Source organism: Chelonoidis abingdonii, chromosome 7, assembly GCF_003597395.2.
Source record: "Chelonoidis abingdonii isolate Lonesome George chromosome 7, CheloAbing_2.0, whole genome shotgun sequence".
NCBI classification, from domain to species: domain Eukaryota; kingdom Metazoa; phylum Chordata; order Testudines; family Testudinidae; genus Chelonoidis; species Chelonoidis abingdonii.
Window position 1 is genome coordinate 99366488 of NC_133775.1, and position 19201 is coordinate 99385688.

Here is a 19201-nt window from a genome sequence, read left to right on the forward strand (position 1 = left end):
AGCTATTCCCACTATGGACTTGTGTAATGATTTACATCTTTTACTCCTGGGGGAATTCAGCACCAAAAAATTAAAATTAAAAATTGTATGCACAGTATTTTATAATTCTGCATATTTTATTTTTCAAAATAACACAGTATAATCACACAGGTTTCAATTATTTTTTTGGTGATTTATTTCAAAATACCTATCAACAAGTATGTCTGTAACAAAACAGACGACAAAAAAGATTCAGGAAATGTTTTTTGACAAATAGATTCCTTACTAGGCATATTAATACAGAACTATGAGTAATAATTCATTTAAACTACAATACAGAACTGTATTTCCCACACCCCTCAGAAGCAGTGCAAAGGCTTTGGGGAGTCAGGAGTAACAGAGGAGCTGAGGGAGAGGGAAATAAATTTCTGGAAAGGAGCCTGGGTGTGAACTTGGATGGTTGTTAGGTAGGGATGGGGAGAGTATGGAACAGGTTTTTTGGGGGAGGTGGGGAGGGATTGTTAAGGAGCTTCCCCCAAGCAGACAACAGGTTGAATTTCCATAGGGGTCCGCAACTTCATTCAAAAATGTTTAGGGATCTACAAATGAAAAAAGGTTGAAAAAACATTGATTTAGAGTAAGTCTCAACACAGGTAGTGTTTTATTGCTGTAAAATAGCTCAAAGCCAAGCCATAAACAAATTTCAGTACTGCAGTTGTTCTAACTACTGGGACTGGGGAATGTAATCGTTAGCCTGAGAATGATGCAATGGATATTGCAGAAGCTATATTTCCCTGCAGGAATAAAATGTCCCTCTACCTTATTCATTGTAATAGCTCTGAGAGAACGTATTTGCGCTTGAACAGTGTAGGCTAACTAAAATCGACTTGCTGAACACTATTTTTTTGATTTTTAGGCTTCCTGGTAACACTAGAACAAAAATAGGCTTTATAACATTTGACAGCACGATCCATTTCTACAGTCTCCAGGAAGGTCTCTCTCAGCCTCAGATGCTAATAGTTTCAGATATTGAAGGTATGTAAGAATAACATCTAAATTGAATTTTTATAAAATACCACCTAATGATTTTGACATACTATTTTGGCACAGTCTAGAACTCTAAATACTAAGTTGGGTGAGCTAGAGTGCCTTGCATTAAATTAGGGTATTGACATAATTAAGATTGCAGAAGCTTGCTGGAACAAGGATAATCAATGGAACATGGTAATATCAGGGTGCAAAATTTATAGAAGTGATTGTAGGTCACGCTGTTGGGGGAATGGCACTATGTGAAAGAAAGAATAGAGTCAAATATAGTAAAAATCTTAAATTGAACTGTACCATAAAATCTCTAAGAATAGAAATTCCATGCTTGGACAATAAGAATATAGTAATATATTACCGACCAGCCGAGCAGAATGGTGACAGTGACTGTGAAATGCTCAGGGAGATTAGAGAGGCTGTGAAGTAGAAAACTCAATAATGGGGATTTCAGCTGTCCTCATATTGACTAGGAACATTTCACTTCAGGAAGAAATGCAGAGATAAAAATTTTGGATACCATAAAAGACTGCTTCTTAAAACATCTTGTCCTGGAACTTAAGAGGGGAGAGGCAATTCTTGATTCAGTCCTAAGTGGAGTACAGGATCAGGTTTGAGAGGTGAATATAGCTGGACCACTTGGTAATAACCATAATGTAATTAAATTTAACATCTTTGTAGGGGGGGAAACAGGTCAAAGAAATTCACTACAGTAGCATTTAACTTAAAAAAGGGGAACTACACAAAAATGAAGAAGCTGGTTAAACAGAAATTAACACGAACCATCACAAGGGTGAAATGCCTGCAAATTGCATGGAGACTATTTAAAAACACCATAATAGAGGCTCAGACTATATCAAGGGTTCTCAAACTGGGGGTCGGGAGCCCTCAAGTGGTTGTGAGGTTATTACATGGGGAGGCTGCGAGCTGTCAGCCTCCCCCCCAAACCCTGCTTTGCCTCCAGAATTTGTAATAGTATTAAATACATTAAAAACACTTTTTAATATATGGGAGGAGTGTCACACTCAGAGGCTTGCTATGTGAAAGGGGTCACCAGTACAAAAGTCTGACTATATGTATACTCCACATAAAAAACCCCAAAACATGCCACCGTGACTAAAAAATAGAGTGAAAGAGGCAGTTAAAGCCAAAAAGCATCTTTTAAAAGTTGGAAGTCAGATTCTTCTGAGGAAATTAGAAAGGAGCATAAACTCTGATAAGTCAATTGTAAAGTTATAATAAGGCAGGCCAAGAAAGAATTTGAAGAGCAACTAGGTAAGGACACAAACATTTTTTTTTGCCATTAGTTTTTAAATACATCAGCAGCAGGAATTCTGTAAAACAGTCGGTTTGACTTCTGGATGATCGAGATGCTAAAAGAGCACTCAAGGAAGATAAGGCCATCATGGAGGAGCTAAACGAATTCTTTCCATTGGCCTTCAATGCAGAGGATATGGGGGAGATTCCTACACCCAAACCATAAATAGCAATAAATCGCCAGGACCAGATGGTATTCGCCCAAGAGTTTTGGAGGAATTCAAAAATGAAATTGCAGGTGTACTAACTGTGGTATGAAACTACCATGTAAATCAGTCTCTGTACCAGATGTCTGGAGGGTAGCTAATGTAGCTAATAATTTTTAAAAAGGCAATTACAGGCTGATAAGTTTAGCTTCAGTACCAGGCAAATTGGTTGAAACTATGCCAAAGAACAGAATTATCAGACAATTAGATAAACTCAATACGTTGGTGAAGACTCAGCGCAGCGTGTGTGAAGGAAAATCATGCCTCACCAATCTATTACATTCTCTGAGGGAGCCAATAAGCATGTGGACGAGTGTTGTCCAGTCAATATAATGCATTTAGATTTTCAGAAAACCTTTGTCAAAGTCTCTCACCAATGGCTCTTAAGCAAACTAAGCAGCCATGGGATAAGAGGGAATGTCCTCTCGTGGGATAAAAGACAGAGGAAACAAAGGGTAGGAGTAAATGCTCAATTTTCACAATGGAGAGGGGTAAATAGTGGGGGTCCCCTAAGGTCCTGTATTGAGACCTGTGCTGTTCAACATATTCATAGGTGGTCTAGGAAAGTGAGTGAACAATGAGATGGCAAAATTTACAGAGGATACAAAATGAAGATAGTTAAATCCAAAACTGACTGCAAAGAGTTACTAAATTGGGTGACAAAATGGCAGATGGAATTCAGTGGTGATAAGTGCAGAACAGTGCTCACTGGAAAACATAATCCCAACTGTACATACAAAATGACGTGGTCTAAATTAGCTGTTACCATTCAAGAAAGAGATCTTGGAACCGTCATGGATAGTTCTCTGAAAACATCAGCTTGATGTGTAGCAGCAGTCAAAAAAGCTAACAATGTTAGGAACCCTTAGGAAAGGGATAGAAAATTAAACAAAAAAAAAATCCTAATGCCACTGTATAAATCCATGGTATGTCCACACCTTGAATACTGCATGCAGTTCTGGTCACTCTATCTCAATAAAGAGAGATTAAAATTGGAGAAGGGCAAGACAAATGATTAAGGGTGTTAGAACAGCTTCCATTGAGAAGAGATTAAAAAGACTGGGACTATTCAGTTTAGAAAAGAGATGATGAAGGAGGGATACGGTAGAGATCTATAAAATCATGAACGGTGTGGAGAAAGTGAATAGGGAAGTATTTACTCCTTCACATAGCACACAAAGTAAGGGTCACCTGGTGAAATTAATAGGCAGCAGGTTTCAAATAAACAAAAGGAAGTGCTGCTTCACAAATGCACAGTCAGCTTGTGGAACTTGTTACACAGGGCATGCTGTGAAGGCCAAAAGTGTAACTAGGTTTAAAAAATAATTAAATAAATTAACGGAGGATAGGTCCATCAATGGCTATTAGCCAAGATGGTCAAGGAAGCAACCCCAAGTTTGTGCCCCTATGCCTCTGAGGGTGCGTCTACACTGGACTACACTGTGGCTAGCATGGGTCAGCTGACTTGGGCTGCAGGGCTAGAAATTGATGTGTAGACATTTAAGCTCAGGCTTGAGCCTGGGCTCTGGAAACGTACCCCGACTGCCGCTGGCTGGGACAGGACAACTGGGTATGGATCACTTGATGATTGCCCTGTACTGTCCATGGTCAGACACAGGATATTGAGCTAGTATAGTTGTTCTTATGTTCACATATGCTGGGAGTCGCCAGATCAGATCACTAATTCATCTAGCAGTGGCCAGCACCAGATGCTTCAAAGAGTAGTGAAATCTATTTAATGTATCTAGGGTGTCAGCTAAGGGCCATTAAAGTTTTAATTGTACAATGCTGTAGTAGGCTTCTTTAGTGGCCTTAACAGGTGATCTGTTCATGACATAAAACATGAAGTCAACTTTCCTGGCATTCTAGTTTAATTCTTAAAATTTTCTAAACTTTGTATTACAATCCTGTTTAAACTGTTGATCTCAATATAATTCCTAAGTGGCCGTATGAGGCTTAAAAGTTTTTTTTCTTTTACTCTTAATTGTATTACCATTGAATTTAAAATGTCCTTTCATTGTCTAGTGTTGGATAGGGTAAATAATACAAACATGAGCACCTGATAGTTTTTCACAGTACTTCTATTTTACCGGCCGTGTTCTTATCCTCTTTTACTCTTTTCATGCTAAATAATCAGTATCTCAAATTGAAATTGCAATGCAAGGGATTGCACAGATATAACTGCGGGCAGAATAAGACCCAGACTGATCTGAAAACTAGCTGAAATGTTTTCAGATAGCTTTAATCAGTTCATTTTTCTGCTCTTCCAGATGTGTTTATACCAATGCCAGAGAACTTATTAGTAAACTTAAATGAAAACAAAGAGGTAAGACCTGTCTTAAACTGCTTAGGTGACATTCAGGCAATATGAAGTACTTTGATAACTTGTACAGTACTTAATGCAATAATGTACTTATCACACTTGTCTGAATTTCTTGTCTACTTTTATTACAAGAATTACTGTAACTGAATTAAATGGAAATATTTTGTTCAGTTTTACTTCGTGCATTTAATTGTGTTGTATGTAATTAGTGTTGCTGTTTCCCCTCTATAGTCAGCTAGTTTCTCTGTGGAGACTCATCTTTCTTTAGAAAAAGAAATAAGCAAGCAGAGAATTGCCAAATCACTTTTAATTGGTTACATTTCAAGTAAATGGTGGCCTTTAAGTATCTTAGGTCTCTTTATTTAAAGGTAAGGAATCCAATGTCTCTCTCTTACTAGGTGAAATAACTTAAAATAAGGGCTGTCGATTAATTGCAGTTTTAGTCACATGGTTAAACAATAGAACACCAATTGACATTTTATTAAATATTTTTGGATGTTTTCTACATTTTCACATATGTTAATTTCAATTACAACACAGTATACAAAGTTACAGTGCTCATTTCGTATTTATTACAAATACTTGCATTGTAAAAATGATAAAAGAAATGGTATTTTTCATTCATTTTTATTGTAGTGGAGTCTTTTTTGTGAAAGTGCAACTTACAAATGTAGATTTTTTTGTTATGTAACTGCACTCACAAAAAAAAATGTAAAACTTTAGAGCCTGCAAGCTCACTCAGTCCTACTTCTTGTTCGGCGAATCGCTAAGACAAACAAGTTTGCTTATTGTTACGGGAGATAATACTGCCCACTTCTTATTTACAACGACACCAGAAAGTGAGAACAGGTGTTCACTTGGCACTTTTGTAACCAGCATTGCAAAGAATTTAATGCGCCAGATATGCAAAACATTCATATGCCCTTTCATGCTTTGGCCACCATTCCAGAGGACGTGATTCCATGCTGATGATGCTCGTTTTTTTTTTTAAAAAAAAAATGCATTAATTAAATTTGGGACTGAACTCCTTGGGGGAGAATTATATGTCTCCTGCTCTGTTTTACCCACATTCTTCCATGTATTTCATGTTATTGCAGTCTCGGATGATGCCCCAGCACATGTTCATTGTAAGAGCACTTTCACTACAGATTTGACAAAATGCAAAGAAGGTACCAATGTGAGATTTCTAAAGATAGGTACAGCCCTCGACCCAAGGTTTAAGAATCTCCTTCCAAAATCTGAGAGGGGTGAGATGTGGAGCATGCTTTCAGAAGTCTTAAAAGAGCAGGACTACAATGCTGAAACTACAGAACCCAAACCACCAAAAAAGAAAATCAGCCTTCTGCTGGTGGCTCTCACTGAGATGATGAAAATGAACATGCGTCGGTCTGCACTGCTTTGGATTGTTGTTGAGCAGAACCCGTCATCAGCATGGACGCATGTCTTCTGGAATGGTGGTTGAAGTGTGAAGGGAATAAGAATCTGTAGCGCATCTAGCAAGTAAATACCTTGCAATGCCGGGTGCCATGCGAGCTCCTGTTCTCATTTTCAGGCGACATTGTAACAAGAAGCGGGCAGCATTATCTCCTGCAAATGTAAACACACTAGTTTGTCTGAGTGATTGGCTGAATAAGAAGCAGGACTACATTTGTAATTTCAACTTTCATGATAAAGTAATTGCACTACAGTACTTGTATTAGGTGAATTGAACAATACTATTTTTTTGTTTTTTTACAGTGCAAATATTTGTAATAAAAGATAAATATAAAGTGATCATTATATACTTTGTATTCTGTGGTGTAATTGAAATCAATATATATGAAAATGTGGAAAATATCCAAAAATATTTAAATAGTCTTTTATTATTATTTAACAGCACGATTTAATCACAATTTTTTTAATCGCTTGACAGCCCTGCTTAAAATGTTGGCAAGCTTTGCCTTATTGAATTCTTAGTTTTTTGTGCTAGGGATCCTGTTTTATTAGAAGTGGTAGGTTATGGAATACTTTAGAATGTCACTCTAGGTAAAACCTGAGTACTTACACATGGACACTTGGTTATGGTGGCAGTTCACATACCTCCAGTTAGTTTGGATCAAATTTGGGACTTTCTTCCCAGGCATTGTTGGATGAGAGTAATACATCCACTCTGCTCAAAGAGGAGCATTTGTGTATCAACACTGAATGTGAGTAGTAAATGACAGACTAGGAAAAAGTGAATTATTTAACTTTGAAAAGTTGTTTTGGTCATCTGAGGCAAAATGTTCAAAATAACTTTTAATTAGTTCCTACAGTTTTGGAAATGCTAAATTTCAAGTGAAAAAGTAGAGGTCAGATAGCCAGGTTTTAAGAGGTCTCAATACTGGCTGGGTGCTGTAAAACAGCAAACTACCCTCACATCGTTTTAAGGTATTAAATGTTACTTTTTTGTGTATGTATTTAATTTATCTCTAATACCTGCTGTACTCAATGTTACATGCATAATAAGTAGCCTGTGCAACAGAGGAGAAATCTCTTCTGAAACATTTTAATTCTGAGTAACTTTTTACTTTATACCAGCTAATTCAAGATTTACTGAGGACCTTGCCACAGATGTTTACCAAGTCCCTGGAAACACAGAGTGCTCTAGGACCTGCGCTGCAGGCCGCCTTCAAACTGATGTCTCCCACTGGTGGACGAATTTCTGTCTTCCAGACACAGCTTCCATCTGTAGGAGTGGGATCACTGAAATCCCGAGAAGAACCTAACCAAAGAGCATCTGCAAAGGTTACAAAAACACTCTTAAACACAGATTATGAAAATTTACAATCCTGTTGCATGAGTTTGTAAAAATTTTGAATTGCATGGTTTGGATTATCTTAGTTTTATTGTAGTTCTTTTGTGAGAGCTGACATTCTTATACTGTATTAATCAAATGTTACTAACAAGGAAACCTATAAACACAGAGTAATGCTCTGATTTTGAAAGATACTGAGCACTCAGAACAGCCATTGAAGTCAGTGTGAGAGATGCAGTGAGCATCCCTGAAATTAGGTCACAGGAGTGTGTGCCTTTGGAATCCTCTTTTCTATTTCTTTGTATTAACAGGACATACATCTTACACCATCCACTGACTTCTATAAGAAGTTAGCCTTGGACTGTTCAGGGCAGCAGGTTGCAGTTGACTTGTTCCTTCTTAGTGGGCAGTATTCTGACTTGGCTTCATTAGGTAAGTCATTATAAGCTGCCGTTTAAGATTGTAGCTTCAGTGTTCTGGGGAACACTGTGTAATGCTAAAAAATAAAATAAAATTGATTTTGCTCTTTCACTTGTGCATATTCTACCATGGTTGGTATTGGCAACCATGCCCAGGAGGGCTACCTATGAGATTGCGTGTTCCCCAATCCACTGTTTGACATTTCTATGGGTAGAGATTATGGTATTTCATTTTAGGAGTTGGAGGACAAGCTAGCTAGCCTGTTTTCTTAGAATCGTAGAATAGAATAATAGAATATTAGGGTTGGAAGGGACCTCAGGAGGCCATCTAGTCCAGTCCCCTGCTTAAAGCAGGGCCAATCCCCAGACAGATTTTTACCCCAGTTCCCTAAATGTCCTCTTAAGGATTGAACTTACAACCCTGGGTTTAGTAGGCCAATGCTCAAACCACTGAGCTATCCCTCCCTCTCTTCTTGCCTGAGGGTTGAGATTTTCTCATCTCTTAGATTGTCAGGACTTGTTCCCTAACATTACTAGACAAAAATCAGTTTGTTGAAATATTTCAACAAAGTCCTGTTTAACAAATAGAAATATGTTTAAACTATCTGGGTATAAGCTCATCATTTCCAGATTCTGAAAAGCCTTATTAGTGTGGGCCGTGAGACAACGACTTAAAAAAATTAAAAATTGGTAGCTATATCCTTGTATGTCAAAGCAGTTCATAGCTCGGTATCTGATTGTGTCTGTTGGCGGCTCAATGACAGAGTTCTGTTTATAAAACTTGACCCTTTTTCCCCTAGATCATGTCCTAAATTTGTACGAAGGATTTCCCTTTGTTCTGGACATAAACATATGTGTTAAACCATGATGATAAACACAGTATAAGAACCTGAATAGGGTGAATAGCAGGGGTGAGGAACCTTTTTCTTATCAGGAGCTATTGACCCACAGAAAAAATCAGTCGTGGGCTGGGCACAGGCTCGGGGCTTCCCCTTGCAGCAGGGCGAGCTGCGGAGGCTCGGGGCATCTGCTAAGCTCTGGGGTAGGGTCAGAAATGATGGATACAGGGTGCAGGGAGGTGGGGCTCTGGGCAGAGGTTGGGGTATGGGATGGGGATGAGGGCTCCGTCTAGGGATGCAGGGTGTGGGATCAGGCTGGGGTGAGGGGTTTGGAGTGCAGTCGGGGGGGTGTGGGCTGGGGCCCAGGGGTTTGGAGTATGGGAGTAGGCTCAGGGCTGGGGTAGGGGGTTGTGGTGCAGGAGGAAGTTTGGGTGCAGGCTCCAGGAGGGAGGTTTGGGTGCAGGAGGGGGCTCAGGGCTGGGGCAGGAGGTTGGGGTGTGGGGTCTGGGAGGGAGTTAAGGTGTGTGTGGGGGGGATTTTGACCTAGGGCAGGGGATTTGGGGTCTGGGCTCCAGCTGAGCGTCACTTACCTCAGGTGGCTCCCGGTCAGCACTGCAGTGGTGCTAAGGCTCCCTGCCTGCCCTGGCTCCTCACAGCTCCTGGAAGCAGCTGGCATGTCCTGCCCCTAGGTGGAGGGCCAGGGGGCTCTGCGTGGGGTGCACTGCCTGTGCCCACAGGCGGTGCCCCCATTGCTCCAATTGGTCATGGTTCCCGGCCGATGTGACCTGCGGCACTGGTACTGGGATCAGGGGCATCGTGTTGAGCTTCCCTGTTTGCCCCTGATCCTAGGGGCCGCAGGGACATGCCAGTCACTTCTGGGAGCTGCACGGAGCCGACAGCCCTTTTAACGGCCTGGCAACCCTAACTTCCCCCCGCAGCAGGGTGAGCCAGCGCTCGCTGCTTCAGAGCGCGCGGAGACTTGCCGTGGGCCACATGAAACAAAGTAGCAGGCTGTAGGTTCCCCACCCCTGCTGGCTAGGATGGAATTTCACGTTGAGATGACTTCACCCTTAATGCATAATGACATTGGTAGTGAGACGTATTACAACGTCCTTCTGGTTAGCATGATAGTTTCCAAGATGCTCTTCCCCCTCAACTTGTAGGAGTATTTCAAAGAACTATTTTGATTCTGGAATAAGATGCGTGTCATCTGAAGGAATTTATTTTCATTCTTACTTTTCAATGCATGATGGAGTAAACACGTTTATTGGAGTAGCTTTGTTACCATTTTATTTCCTTTCTCACCCCTAATGTATCCTCTGATTTTTGTTCCTGAGTGGCATGGTATCATCATTCCTTTAGACCAATTTTAAATCCATTTCACACTTTATAATCTTCATAATCAAGCGAACATGCAAGTTATTGGTCACATCTACACATTATATCTAGGCCTATACCTGTGTAGAATAAGGTTGTTAATGTTAAACTGTTCATGCTTGCAAATAAAATTACAAGGAGAATTAGGTTAATCTGAACTATTTGAAGACCGCAGCAGCAACTGTTGGTCTGAACTCCACCAATGCACATTTTCTTTTCTAGGCTGTATATCAAGGTATTCAGCAGGAAGTGTCTATTACTATCAATCTTACCATCATCAGCACAACCCTGTCCAGGTGGAGAAATTACAGAAAGAGCTGAAACGGTACTTAACTAGAAAGATTGGCTTTGAGGCCGTCATGAGGATAAGATGCACCAAAGGTCTGAATAGAATCTTTTTTTGTATAGTTTATTATTTAAACATTATTTATTGGTATTTTGTTTTTATATAATCCTGAGTGAATAGTTGGCAAATATGTACATCTAAGATCAGGCATTATAAATCCAACTGTAGAAAAGAGAGCAGAATTTGTAGAACGGCACAAAAGAATTTATCTATCAAGGTGCAGTGGTGCTGAGGATCAGTATCTGTGGCTTGCCAAGGCTGGAAATAGGTGCTTCATTACTATGTACTTCCACATGCTCCTCAAGCAAAAATAAGGAATTCCCAATTTAATATTCCCGCTACACGGTTTACTTTCAAAACTGTGTCTTGCCCTGTGGTTAAACCAGAAGCCTGATTTTTAATTTTTCATGAGCTGAGAGGATAAAGGGAACTCTTTGCTGTCTTGCTGCTTTATAGTTTTTAGGTGGAGGTGCCACAGAAAAGCATTTGAACAGTGTATTGTAGCAAGACTCCTGTACCTTGGGTCTAACTGAATTCAATGTCATATATTTGTAATAGCGCTGTCGATTAATCACACTTAACTCATGCGATTAACTCAAAAAAAAGTTAGTAAAAAAATTAATCTCAATTAATTGCAGTTTTAATCGCACTGTTAAATTTCAATTGGCATTCTATTGTCTATTAAATATTTGGGGATGTTTTTCTACATTTTCAAATGTATTGATTTCAATTACAACACAATATTTGCACTGTAAAAATGATAAACAAAAGAAATTGGTTTTTTTAATTTCACCTCATACAAATACTACAGTGTGATGTCTTTATCATGAAAGTGCAACTTACAACTGTAGATTTTTTTTTGTTGTTTTTGTTTCATAACTGGTATTTTTGAGTGCAATGTAAAATTTTAGAGCCTACAAGTCCACTCAGTCCTTCTTCTTGTTCAGCTAATAGCAAAGACAAACAAGTTTGTTTACATTTACGGGAGATAATGCTGTCGACTCCTCATTTACAATGTCACCAGAAAGTGAAAACTGGCGTTCGCATGGCACTTCTGTAGCTGATATTGCAAGCGCATTCATAAAACATTCATATGCCCCATCATTCTTCAATCACCACACCCAAAAATATTTAAATAAATGGTATTCTATTAATCGTGCTGTTAAGCAATAATCGTGATTAATTTTTTTAATTGCTTGACAGCCCTAATTTGTAACCCTTTTAGAACTAAATTACTGGTTCCCAAGAGTAGTAGTTCTATAAAAAGAGTACTTTACTGCGCTGTATATAATATTTTCCCTTAAATGACTGATCCTATCATATATTCTGTACTAAAAATCTCAGCACATTATGACTTTCAGCCTCAAAGAGTCAAAGAAATTTGGAACATGGTTAATCTTTGAGCTAACTTGTATTCTGAGTGCTTGGTAACCATTGGCTTTAGTGCATGATACAAACTAATATGCAACTTGAGATATTTACATTGACTAAAGGAACTGTATTTTGAAAAGGGTTTGTCCATAATCTAGAGTAGAGCACAGTCTAAAAATCAGGGCAACTATGTTATCAGTTCATAGTTTACATTAAATGGCAAAAGTAACATTAATAAAACAGATTACATGATTTTTCCTTTCGTAGGTCTTTCCATTCACACCTTTCATGGGAACTTCTTTGTGCGATCAACAGACTTGTTGTCTTTACCCAATGTAAACCCGGATGCAGGATATGCTGTACAAATGTCAGTAGAGGAAAGTCTCACTGACATGCCAGTTGTTTCTTTTCAGTCAGCACTACTGTACACATCCAGCAAAGGTAAGAAATGTAAACAGCATTGGCTGGTACAGTGATATACTATGTTAGCTGCCATTGTGTGTAAATTCTTAAATTATAATCTAGTTTGTTTATAGTAAGTAAATAACTTCAACTGCATCTTCATATCCCCAGTAAGAGAGGGGAGAGTCTAACATGCTAGCACACTCATTCCTCAGCTGCTGTTGGTGATGGTGGTTATTCTTTATTCAGCAGCTGCATTTCAGAGTCTTACAGATTAGAGCAAGTTTTTCAGCCAATCTGAAATGGGCAGTTTTAGCCTAGAAATGAATTGGCCAAAGATATTAAATTAGCTGCTTAACAGGTGTTAATTTAAGATACTTGTGTGAAAAGTTAATGGTGTATTAAATCTGTTTTATAAGTTATTTATCTGAAATATAGACTAATTGCTTTTGGTAAATTGAACAAAAAAAATACTCTTACATAAATTGACTTAAAAAAATGAGTTACTGCAAATTTTAGTGTACAGACTTCATTTTTGCTACATTTGTGATTTCCCCCCACCCTCCCCTTCCCCCGAAACACAGCTTAGATAATGGTGTGGAAAATGCCATTTGACGACTGCACAGATTTATTTTCTCCCTGTAGGTGAAAGAAGGATTCGAGTCCACACTATGTGTTTACCTGTTGTTACAACACTGAATGACGTGTATCTGGGGGCTGATGTACAAGCTATTACAGGGTTATTAGCCAATATGGGTAAGCATGATGCTCTTTGATGTACATGTGTAAAATATCTAAAACTTTTGAGGAATAATCCTTCAAGAAGCAAGATTACAAGGGTAGTATCCTGCCTTCTGAATGGTTGAAGGCACTTCACCATATGACTTACAGCTCCTCTGATGTGAGGATATCAGTACAACTGTATGTTGTCACCTTGTTTGATATGGCTTTAGAATTCTGCACATCAGAAGTTAGAGCAGCAATTAGGACTCCTGGGTTTTTTTAATTCTAGGTTGTACCATTAATGTTCCCATCCCTCTAAGCCTCTTCATGGCACAGTAAAGCTCCGTTAATGTGTGCTTGTAACCATCTTAAGATCCTGAGATGAGGAGCTATAGAAGTACAAAATAATATGTGTCAGTAATTCCTAGAAAAGAAATAGGGTATAATTAGCTGTTAAACTTCTCTCTCTGTGGCTCTTTAGCTGTGGACCGGTCAGTTTCTGCTAGTTTGAGTGATGCCCGTGATGCCTTGGTGAATGCTGTAATTGATTCACTATCAGCTTACCGCTCTTCAGTCCTAAGCATTCAGCAGCCTGGTCTGATGGCTCCCTATTCCCTACGACTCTTTCCACTTCATGTACTGGCTCTCTTAAAACAAGTAAGAATGAAAATAAAATCTTTCCAGAGAATGTTATTTTTATATTCAGTATGTCAGTCTGAATGATGCATAAGTAAACATTTCAGTGAGATGATATTATATATGTAGGGTTTTGCCAACATTTGAAGGGGGGTGATTTCTTTGGTTTAGATCCAGTTTAGTTAAAACTAGCCTTCTCTCCATATACTATCACAGTAATTGAGGTTGTTCGGCGTTTAAGATAATAGCCTCTTCTGGTATAAATGAAACCAACTTGTCTCACTTCTCCAGGCCCTGGATTTGGTGATATTTTTTTTTTTCTCTCCCTCCCCCCCTTCCTCCCCCCGTACCACTGCAAAGCAAGACGTGCTTGTTCACCTAGGCTTTATTGAGGCCAACTGTAGTAGAAGATGACTTGGGTGTCTATATCAGCCACCAACAAAGGGTTTTTTAAAAGTTATCATGATATCTGAATGTGACAAGTTACATATGTATAGGCTGTGTTTATGTACTGCATCTAGAGCTTGTCAGATGCATTTCTCATAAAGCTTAAATTTTTATGAACAATGTAGGGAGGTGGTATAGTTGTGCCGTGGAGTGTGTCATGACAGGAAGAAGGGGCCTCTGTTCCATGTATAGAACTGCAGCAGTGTGGGATGGGGAGCATGGTGAAGAATAGCACCAGGGAGGTGGAGCTAGAGGGCAAGAAGTTTGGGTGCCTGAGAGTGCATGGGTATTGAGGCAGAAGTGGGCAGCCAAGAGAGGAAGCAAAGGAAAGTGGGAGCAGGGAGTAATATGGGGAGACTTGCCATGATGGCCTGGTACTCCTGACTTCTAACCTGGGGAACGTGCAGCCATTGCTGTTCAGTGTGGCTTTGAGGGGCTTTGCTCTGTGTGCTGCTGACAAGGCAAATCTATACACCAGCTTAATGTGGCGTGTAGGCAGTGATGAGCTGCCAAAATCTTAACAACCCGTTCCCTCCTCACCCCACAAGGGGCTTGTGGCCTGCCTCCATCCCCTGGGACTCCTGCCCCATCCAACCCCCTATATTCCTTGATGTGCCCCCTCCCCGCCCGGACCCCTACCCCGTCCATCCCCCTGCCCTGTCCCCTGACCGCCCCTGATAGTTTCCAAGATGCTCTTCCCCCTCAACTTGTAGGAGTATTTCAAAGAACTATTTTGATTCTGGAATAAGATGCGTGTCATCTGAAGGAATTTATTTTCATTCTTACTTTTNCTGCCCCTGAAACATCTGCCCCTGACTGCCTCCCACCCCATCCAATCCCCCCCCTCCTTCCTGACTGCTCCCCCGGGACCCTTGCCCCCATTCAACCCCCGTTCCCTGCCCTCTGACTGCCCTGACCCCTATCCAACCCCCCCTCCCCCCGCCTGCACCTCATTACCGCACTACCTGGAGGTGGCTGGCAGTGCTACAGCTGTGTTGCTCAGCTGGAGCTGGACCATGCCACCACTGTGTAGCGCCTGGAGCACCGGGTCAGGCTGAGCCTGCAGCTCCCGCACTTCTCGCGAATCAGCTGTTCGCACTGGAAGCCAGGGAGGGATGAGAATCAAGCGGTGGCTTCGCACTCAGGCCCAGGGAGGCGGAGTGGAGTGAAGGTGAGCTGGGGTGGGGAGTGGTTCCCCTGCATGTCTTCCTCAGCTCACCTCTGCTCCATCTCCGCCTCACTGGGCCTGAGCGCGAAGCCGGTGCTCTGCTTCTCTGCCCTCCCAGGCTTCCCACGTGAACAGCTGATTCATGGGAAGCAGGGGGGAAGGAAGAGAAGCGGGGCAGAGCATTCAGGGGAGGAGGTGGAGGCAGAGCGGAGGTGAGCTGGGGAGCTGGAGCACCTATGGGGTTGGCGCCTAAGGCGCCACTTTTGGATAATGTGCTCGGGGGGGGGGGTGCTCCCCCCGCTCCCCCCCCCAGCTATGCTCCTGGGTCACGCAGGACAACCGGTTCTAAAAGGGCTTCTAAATGTAACAACCGGTTCGTCTCCAGCTCACCACTGGGTGTAGGGCAAGAGCTAAGTGCTCATCTTTCCCTTTTCTAACTTTAAATAACTCTTCTTTCCCTTTTCTAACAAAGGGGTTTGCAGCATTCCTGAGTCTTGTCTACACTATAAAACTGAACAATTTCTGAAAATGGCTTTCAGCTGTGGCTTCCCCAAACTAGTATAGAAAATGGTTAGTCTTAGGATAGATGGTTTACTCTTTCAGAATGCAGCATGATCAAGACCTGGTGGAATCATCTCATTCACACTTTCTCAAATGGTACTAAAAACCCTTGTCATGTCTATACTATGGCTGTGTTTATGCTGGAGGAGATCTGATCTCTTTAATATAGACAAAGTCAAACACTTGAATGGTTTTCAATACTTGTTTGGGATGGGATCCTGCTTCAGCAGCAGATCAGTTGCTTTGTGTCTGTAAGCCAATGGAGTGCATTTACCATTGTCAGAACACCTCTGACAGAGATGTGCATTAGAGCTGAAGGATTAAGCATAACATGTTTTTGGACTGCAATTTTAAAGTATCGTTATGTAGCTTCTTGAGACAAAGTAGTAAGCATAATTTTATTAAAAATCCATCTTAATATGTCATCATTCCAGCTCCGCTCTTCAGAAAGTGTTCTACAGACATAGGACCAATATATATTACAGCGTGTTATATCAATGGTTCCAGAGTCCAAAGATACACTGCTTGAGTGATTAGTCACAAAGTTGTTTGCATATAAATAATATACGAAACTTGCTTTGAGTACAGATAATCAATTAAGAAATGCTGATAAATTAAGTAGGGGAGGTCACTGTAGTAATGAAGACTTTTTTTTTATTATGTTTTGAGATCATAATACTTAAGGCTAAATTTTTTGTGGAACTAGAATATTTCTTAACGTAGTCTAGTGCTTTTCACTTGTTGACTTTGAATTAATAACAAATACTGGTTTTATTCACAGAAAGCATTCCAGACTGGGACAAATATCCGTTTAGATGAGCGTATTTTTACTATGTGTCAAGTGAAAAACCAGCCCCTAATTTTCCTCATGCTTATGACCCATCCCAATCTGTACAGAGTTGACAATCTCACAGATGAGGTATGATTTTTATTTATTACACTTGTTCTGTGGTTTCTTGGTTCCAAACACTTTTATTTGTAGTGACGAATATGTATTGCATAGAAAACCCTTTAAATAAGAACTGTATTCTTCAAGGTATGTAGTCTGAGAGCTCACAGGCAGTTTCAAGGTTAAAAGTTTTAAAGATAGATCAAAGCAACCTATCCATTAAAGGCAAACTGATAGGACAATTCCATGGGACTTTAATTGTAACATGACATGAATCATGCATGTGTGTGTGACTATTAAGAAATTATCATAAAGACTGCTGCACTAAATTGCCACTCCACGTAGTTCCAGTGTTGGACTGCATTTCAGACCAAGCTGAAATGTGTAGAAATTTACAAATATTGTAAACGATACGTACATATAAGATGTAGCTCCATTATTTTCCAGGTTGTCTGTTAGGGGTAGTATAGATGGGCTCTGGAGGGAACATGTGGCTAACAACCCACTCCAGACACAATGTGGATTGAATTCTTTAGACAACCATTTTGAAAAATATAGCTAGCATTCTGATTTGAAAATAGTCTATTAAACTCCAAAGCACATCCCCTTAAAAGGGGATATGGTGCAGCAGGAATGATGTTTCTCATACTGTTGTACAACTTCCTTTTTAAAATAAGTCCTGTCATTAGTTCCGTGAACAAGTATGTGTAGGAGTTACTAAGTGCAGGTAGACTAAATCTGTACATCCAGACTTCAAAGCCTGCAGATTTTTGAAGCTAACATAACTGCATGAAGTTTTCAGAAGAGAATCAATTTCAATAAGACAAAATAAAGACTGATTTTTTTATAATAAAGTATATTATCTGAATTTTAAGAATATAAAAGTCAGACCTCAACAGATGATGATGATGCACTTGGGTGCAGGGGGTATAATTTGTCCTTAATTGTCTTTACTAATAAAAATGTAGTCCACTTGAATATTTTTCATTCCTGTCTGCCTTTTTTCTGTATATATCTAGAGGCACACTTACATTGTAGTAATTTTTCTCTTTAGGGGGCCCTCAACATCAATGATAGAACAATACCTCAGCCACCCATTCTCCAGCTGTCTGTGGAGAAGTTGAGTAGGGATGGTGCTTATCTTATGGATGCTGGCTCTGTAAGTTAAAATTTTATATGAACTTGTGGGTTTTTCTGAAGACTACTGAGCACTTTAGATATACAGATGAGTAGAAGGGTGTATGTATTGCATAGATTAATGCTGTCATCGGACTGTCTTTTAGGTAATGTTTATGTGGGTTGGAAAGAATTGTGGACAGAATTTTGTCAGCCAAGTCCTTGGAGTCCCAAGTTATGTATCAATACCACAGAATATGGTAAGTGCTTGCTTTGGTCTTAAATAAGACAAATAACTTTTTAAAATATAATATATGACCTGTATAAGCTAAAGAGCCTTTCAGAATTGTAGCTGATTGTGATTAATTCCTGTTTCAGGAAAAGCTCACTTCTCCTCCCATCATATGCTACTCTTCATTAGGTTCCCCACTTAAAATAATCTTAATCCAGCTCTCTCACCATGAAACCACAATGAGTAGAATTTGATAACCATCAGTTAAATCCAGTAAAAGTCTGAGCAGATTGAGAACATTGGGACCAGAAAGGAGAGTGCGTTAGCTCACCAGCCCTCAGTTGCTGGAAAATTCAAATCCCAGTTTAGGTCACAAGTGAAAATGAATCTGATAATATAGTCCCAGTTATGACAGCCAAAAGCCACTATTCATTTTGGCACAGTTGATAGTTTGTTCAAGGATGATCTGAGACTGACATTGCAGTGGTATGTGGAACAGCTTCATACTAACTGAGCTTGCTTTATGCTTGATTATGATGCTTGGCCCTTTTCATTAACACTAAATTAACTCTGTCTTCTAAAGACAGTGTGTGTTATGTTATGTATTTATGATAACTTTTGTCTAATAGACGCATCTTCCAGAACTTGAAACAGCTGAATCTACCAGAACAATAGCTTTTATCTCTTGGCTGAGAGAGCAAAGGCCATTCTTCCCTATACTGCATATAATAAGGTAAGTTCTTTTTGACAACTCTAATACACAAGTATGCATGGTCATACTTGCATACATAGTCATGTCAGCCACTGTAGTGAGATATTTTGTACTGCATTGCCCTCACACAAGATTTGTAAGAGTTGTGCATAGTGTGAATTGTAAATGCTTGAAAACCTGGCATGTGACTTTAACTTCTCCTGTTTTGTCGTATTTTAATTTGTGGAGGTTTAGTGCTTTCTCAGGGCATCCAGAACTGTAAGTAACCTTGTTACACTTCTGTCTCAGCAAGAGATTTATTGGTGCTATTCTGTGCGACAG

The 19201-nt window shown here is 40.0% G+C and overlaps 1 protein-coding gene across 2 annotated transcripts in view; it reads left to right on the top strand.

The window, feature by feature from the left end:
• Positions 1-19201, top strand: part of SEC24A (SEC24 homolog A, COPII coat complex component) — a 47898-nt gene that overhangs the window by 22613 nt on the left and 6084 nt on the right. For both annotated transcript variants that reach the window (XM_032783520.2, XM_032783521.2), the window contains exons 11-22: positions 896-1014; positions 4814-4869; positions 7426-7632; positions 7954-8074; positions 10500-10658; positions 12262-12435; positions 13042-13152; positions 13601-13776; positions 16713-16850; positions 17875-17979; positions 18104-18196; positions 18798-18901. In XM_032783520.2, coding sequence (XP_032639411.1) covers positions 896-1014; positions 4814-4869; positions 7426-7632; positions 7954-8074; positions 10500-10658; positions 12262-12435; positions 13042-13152; positions 13601-13776; positions 16713-16850; positions 17875-17979; positions 18104-18196; positions 18798-18901 — 1563 coding nt within the window. The remainder of the gene's footprint in view (positions 1-895; positions 1015-4813; positions 4870-7425; positions 7633-7953; positions 8075-10499; positions 10659-12261; positions 12436-13041; positions 13153-13600; positions 13777-16712; positions 16851-17874; positions 17980-18103; positions 18197-18797; positions 18902-19201) is intronic.